At 43.0% G+C, this 5,344-nt stretch overlaps 1 protein-coding gene across 1 annotated transcript; it reads left to right on the top strand.

Moving 5' to 3' along the window:
* Positions 1-503: 503 nt before the first annotated feature.
* On the top strand, positions 504-4,693 carry LOC103891602 (amyloid beta A4 precursor protein-binding family B member 1-interacting protein-like). Its single transcript, XM_009245198.3, has 3 exons — positions 504-706; positions 1,690-1,793; positions 4,297-4,693. The coding sequence occupies exons 2-3, from the start codon at positions 1,699-1,701 to the stop codon at positions 4,670-4,672; spliced, it is 471 nt and encodes a 156-aa protein (XP_009243473.1). The 5' UTR covers positions 504-706; positions 1,690-1,698; the 3' UTR covers positions 4,673-4,693.
* The last annotated feature ends 651 nt before the right edge of the window (positions 4,694-5,344 follow it).

Here is a 5,344-nt window from a genome sequence, read left to right on the forward strand (position 1 = left end):
TTCCCCTGATATCATTCTTCTTTTTGAGACTGAGTCTCATTCTGTCACCCAGGCTGGAATGCTATGTCGTGATGTCAGCTTGCTGCAACCCTTGCTTCCCGAATTCATGTGGTCCTCCTGCTTCAGCCTCCCGAGTAGCTGGGATTAGAGGTGTGGGTCACGAAGCCCGACTAAATTTTTTGTATTTTTAGTAGTGACTGGGTTTCACCAAATTGGCCAGTCTGTTCTCGAACTCCTGACCTCAAGTGATCTGCCTGCCTTGGCCTCCCCTAGGGCTGGGATTACAGGAATCAGCCACGAGAACCCAGCCAAACTTCCCCCCACCCCACCTTTTTGTTTTGTTTTGATTTTTCTAATCTCCTGAAGGCATTCTTTGAGTTGTCATGTAGATTAATGGGTTTCTCACATTACTGGAAAACTAGTTGAAGAAATAAACAGGCAGTTTGTGAATATTAAACAGAACAGTGGTGCTGAGCATGGCTAAAGCATCTCTGCATTCACAGGGAGAGGAGCAGAAGACCTTCTGGTGTGGACTGGGCAGCAATTCACTTGCAGGAGAAACAGCCCGGGTGTGGAGAGATGGCCATCCTTTGCGGGATCATTTCTAAGGAGCTGAGAAATCAAAATAGAACTTCTTCCATCTGATTCTCTAACAACGGCAGACCTTCCATGAGACAAGCTTTGTGTCAAAAGGACAAATTAAAAGGCAAGAAAATAAAATCGTAATAGCAGGACTTTTGGGGAAAACAAAACAAAACAAAACAAAAAACACATCTAATTCCAGATTATTTCAAGGACCCGCACATTTTGCCCAAATCTCTGTCTATTGTTTCTGTGTCCAATGTACTCTTTGTTGTTGTTGTTGTTGTTGTTTTTTGTTGGCTTGTTGTTGTTGTTGTTGTTGTTAAGACTGGGTCTCGCCCTGTCGCCAGGCTGGAGAGCAGTGGTGTGATCTCGGCTCACTGCAATCTCTGCCTCCCGGGTTCAAGCCATTCTCCTGCCTCAGCCTCCTGAGTAGCTGGGACTACAGGCATGTGCCACCACACCCAGCTAATTTTTGTATTTTTAGTAGAGACAGGGTTTCACCATGTTGGCCAGGATGGTCTCAATCTCTTGACCTCGTGATCTGCTCGCCTTGCCTTCGTGAAGTGCAGGGATTACAGGCATGAGCCACCGCACCCAGCTCAATATACTCTTTGTTAAGGACAATGTTCAAAAGTTGTTCCTGTGCTCAGCACGGTATGAAACTAGATGAATACATTTAAGGGAAATCAACAATAGAATTTTTTTGAAAGAAAATTGGTTTTCAAGGTTAATTCTTCAATTATCAAAAGCTTTTCAAAAGTAAAACCTACTATTCCCCTCCACGATCCCAATTAATCCAGACCCTCCTCAGCGGGCTTTATCAAATACCTTACTCACCTTCCTGAATCTTTTGCTGAATCTCATGTAAAGTTTTGTCACAGAACCTCAGATTTTTCATGAAGTTTTGTGTACCATGTCATACCTGTGAATTGCTCTCTTTGCTTTTTATTTATTTATTTATTTATTTATTTATTTTGGTAAGAAGTAGCCAGGAAGTATCTTTCTTTGCTTTATAGATGTAAACTGCTTTGTATTTTCAGATTAACTTTCAAGAATGTTGAAAATTCTTTGCTCACTCTTCTTTTCTCACTTCCTCCCTCTCAGGACCTATAAATGGCACCACCCAGCCCAATGGACAGATGCCCCAGGCTGCAGATTCTGTCAGTGCTGTTCTCGAGGAGGCCCAGGCACATGCTGAAACATACAAGGTAAAACCAGCAAGCAGCTGACATACATTACATCCAGCCATCCCGCAAAGTTCTCAACCATTCGCATTGTTCCGATAACTGCTGTTTTAAAAAGAGAAAACAGGCTGGGTACGGTGGCTCATGCCTGTAATCCCAGTACTTTGGGAGGCCGAAGCAGGAGAATTGCTTGAGCTCCGGAGTTCCAGACCTGCCTGGGCGACAGAACAAGGGCTCATCTCTACTAGAAATCAAAAAATTAGCCAGGGGTGGTGGCGTGCACCTGTGGTCCTAGCTACTTGGGTGGCTGAGGTGCTTGAATTGCTTGAGCCCAGGATTTCAAGGCTGCAGTGCTGTGATCACACCACTGCACTCCAGCCTACGTGATAGATAAAGACCTTGTCTTAAAAAAAGATAAAAAAGGGTTACATTAAAAATGTGCATTTTCTATTTTCCCCATTAATGTCCTACATACATCCCCAGGGTGATGGAGGAGAAAATACATTGTAAAATAATAGCCAATAGGTATGACATCCTCCATAACATTTTTTCAACCGAATAGATTAATGAGGATTCACTTAAATCTATCTTAAAATCATAGCTAATAATTATGATTTAGTTACTTATCTAGTTCAGAACCTCTCAGTTGACTGTATAAATTCTGTTGAGTATTTCTCACATGTGATTCAAAACAACCTTAAATAACTGTGACAATAGCATATCACCCAGCTAGGACAGGCAGGGTGCTTCACTTTAGCAATTTTTCACTTCTTTCACCCCTTCATTTTGTCCAACAGCCAGTCATGAAAACAACTAAATCTTGGTATTTATTGAACTTCTTATAATTTTGACAACCACTGCAGGCTTGTAAAAGTTGTATTTCTTTAATGTTCTCATTATCTTCTCAAGCCTGCACTTCTCATGCAGTGTCCTTTCAGCTATTATTATTTTCATAATTTTTGTAATGCCAATCAAAGGAAAGCATTTTAAAATGCTGAAAGAAATAAAAGAATCCCAGAATAGAAATCACTTAACTATATGTGAACATCAATACCCAAGCTGCCTGTTCAGAAATTTTTTAAAAAGGAAAAAGTACATCACCAGTTAATTAGCTTATCATGCTAAATGAACTAAATAAAATAGAAACTAAATCAGAAGGCACTTCATTAGAAAAAAAATTTCCAAATTTAATCTTCAGTGGTAACAGGCTATTAAGCCTATGAAGAAATAAACTGGAACCCTGATGAAATGTAAATTGGATGATAATTATCACTAAAACAGAGGGATTCAATCCAGCTGCCTGGGGATGTTTCATTATATAAATACAAATTATTATTATCTATGCCAGTGTTGGCAGAGGAAGGGCTATGTCTCTAATAGACTTTAGCCAGATTTGGCATTCTGGTTTCTACCAATAGTGCACTGGTGATTTTTCTTTTCAGAACTCATATATGTATCTCATTTGATCTCATCACAACCTGAGACTCAGGTCATAATAGAGACTACGGGGCTCATTTTATACCTGGTGAACCAGCCAACTTTCATGCAGTTGAGAAAAGGTAAACTGTCCAGGTGAGGTGGCTCACACCTGTAATTTCAGCACTTTGGGAGGCCGAGGTGGGCAGATCACTTGAGCCCGGGAGTTGGAGACCAGCCTGGGCAACACGGCAAAAAAACCATCTCTACAAAAAATACAAAAATTAGCTGAGCATGGTGGCACATGCTTGTCATCCCAGACACTTGAGAGGCTGAGGCATGAGGATCACTGAGCCCTCGAGGCAGAGGTTGCAGTGAGTTGAGCTTGCACCATTGCACTCCAGCCTGGGTGACACAGCGAGATCCTGTCACACACACAAAAAAAAAAAAAAAAAAAAAAAAATGACCAGGTGCGGTGGCTCATGCCTGTAATCCCAGCACTTTGGGAGGCAGAGGCAGGCAGATCATGAGGTCAGGAGTTCGAGACCAGTCTGACCAACATGGTGAAACCCCATCTCCACTAAAAATACGAAAATTAGCTGGACGTGGTTGCCAGAGTAGTCCCAGTGATTCGGGAGGCTGAGGCAGGAGAATCACTTGAACCCAGGAGGCGGAGGTTGCGGTGAGCCAAGATGGCACCACTGCACTCCAGCCTGGGCGACAGAGCAAGACTCCGTCTCAAAAATAATAATAATAATAAGAATAATAATAATGGCCATTTAGAGTCATTTCCCTATTCCAGAGCAAAGATGAGCTCATGAACAACCAGGGGTCTCAGTGACTGAAGGTTGGAGGCTCCCCAGGGGACAGACAGAGACTCACATATCTATGGCATGGTCCTGTCCATTGGGGCTGTTTTGTCAAGAATAAAGAATGCTTCTCGGGAGACTGAGGCGGGAGGATTGCTTCAGCTCAGGAGGTCGAGGCTGCAGTGAGCCCAGATCGTGCCATTGCACTGACAGAGTGAGACCCTGTCTCCATAAATTAATAACAATAAATTTAAAATTTCAAAAAATTTAAAATAATAAATGCTGCTGTCGCTTGATTGCAGTATAAGAAGCCAGCCCTCGGAAACCACCAGGAGCCAGGAGCATCCCGGCCCCGCAGGGCCCAAAGTTCAGCCTGCCCCACCCCCTCTGGTGCAGAGGTCCTGGGACACCATCTGCAGCCCCGCCACGCCCTTCAAAGTCAAGGGCACAGGGGGCTGGGGCTTCCCCACCCGGCCTGACGACTTCCTGATGCCCCAGCAGCCGCCGCAGCCACCGCCACGGTCCCTGGACTACCTAGAGCTCCTGCTGCCGCCCCCGACTTCATGGAGGCCCCCCAGGACTTCGTGCCCCCTCCCCCTGCGGTCGCCAAGAGGCCTCCTATGCCCCACCCCCACAAGAGGCACGAAGCATCAATGTTCAGAAGCCGCAAATGAATAAAATAAATGAATAAAAGTTCAACATTCTTCCTACGATATTTCTAGAAAGATTACTGGGTCAGTCGATCTGGAGGTCAACACTATAATTAAAAATAGCTCCCAGGGAAGCCGAAAGATTGGACACCCCTGCAGGCTAAATGGAAATTTAAAATGAAGTGAATTTAGTTTTAAAACCAAAATATTTAGTAATTAAAACTGGCAAGGAGTTCTTAATTTTTTGAGCATTATTTCAAATGGGTAGTTAGAAATAATGCCTCGTGAAAGTAGACAACTGTCCATGGGTCAGGATGACCAGAAGCTCAGTAAATGTTGCTGAGGTTGCTGAGGTAAGAGACAGAGCAGCTGTGACAAGTGCGATGACTTGTTTGCTCTTATACATTTCCTTCATTTTTTTTGCATATTCTTCCTGGTCCAAATCCGTATTTACTATGCTGAAAACTATAATATAGGATGCATATTCTAAATGATCCTAGTTTGTGTAAGGTATTTTTTCTTAAGTATTTCCAATAACTTTTAAAAACTACACTAACTTTTAAAATGGAAACAGAACTCCTCGTAAAGAACGTTTTTTGTTTGAAGGAATATCTTGCTAAGTCTGCTTGAGGAAGACGGGATTTTGTAAGCACAGATGACAGCAGGTACCAAAATCTTGGAGAATGATGCAAACCATACT

The sequence above is a fragment of the Pongo abelii genome, chromosome 8 (assembly GCF_028885655.2).
Source record: "Pongo abelii isolate AG06213 chromosome 8, NHGRI_mPonAbe1-v2.0_pri, whole genome shotgun sequence".
NCBI classification, from domain to species: domain Eukaryota; kingdom Metazoa; phylum Chordata; class Mammalia; order Primates; family Hominidae; genus Pongo; species Pongo abelii.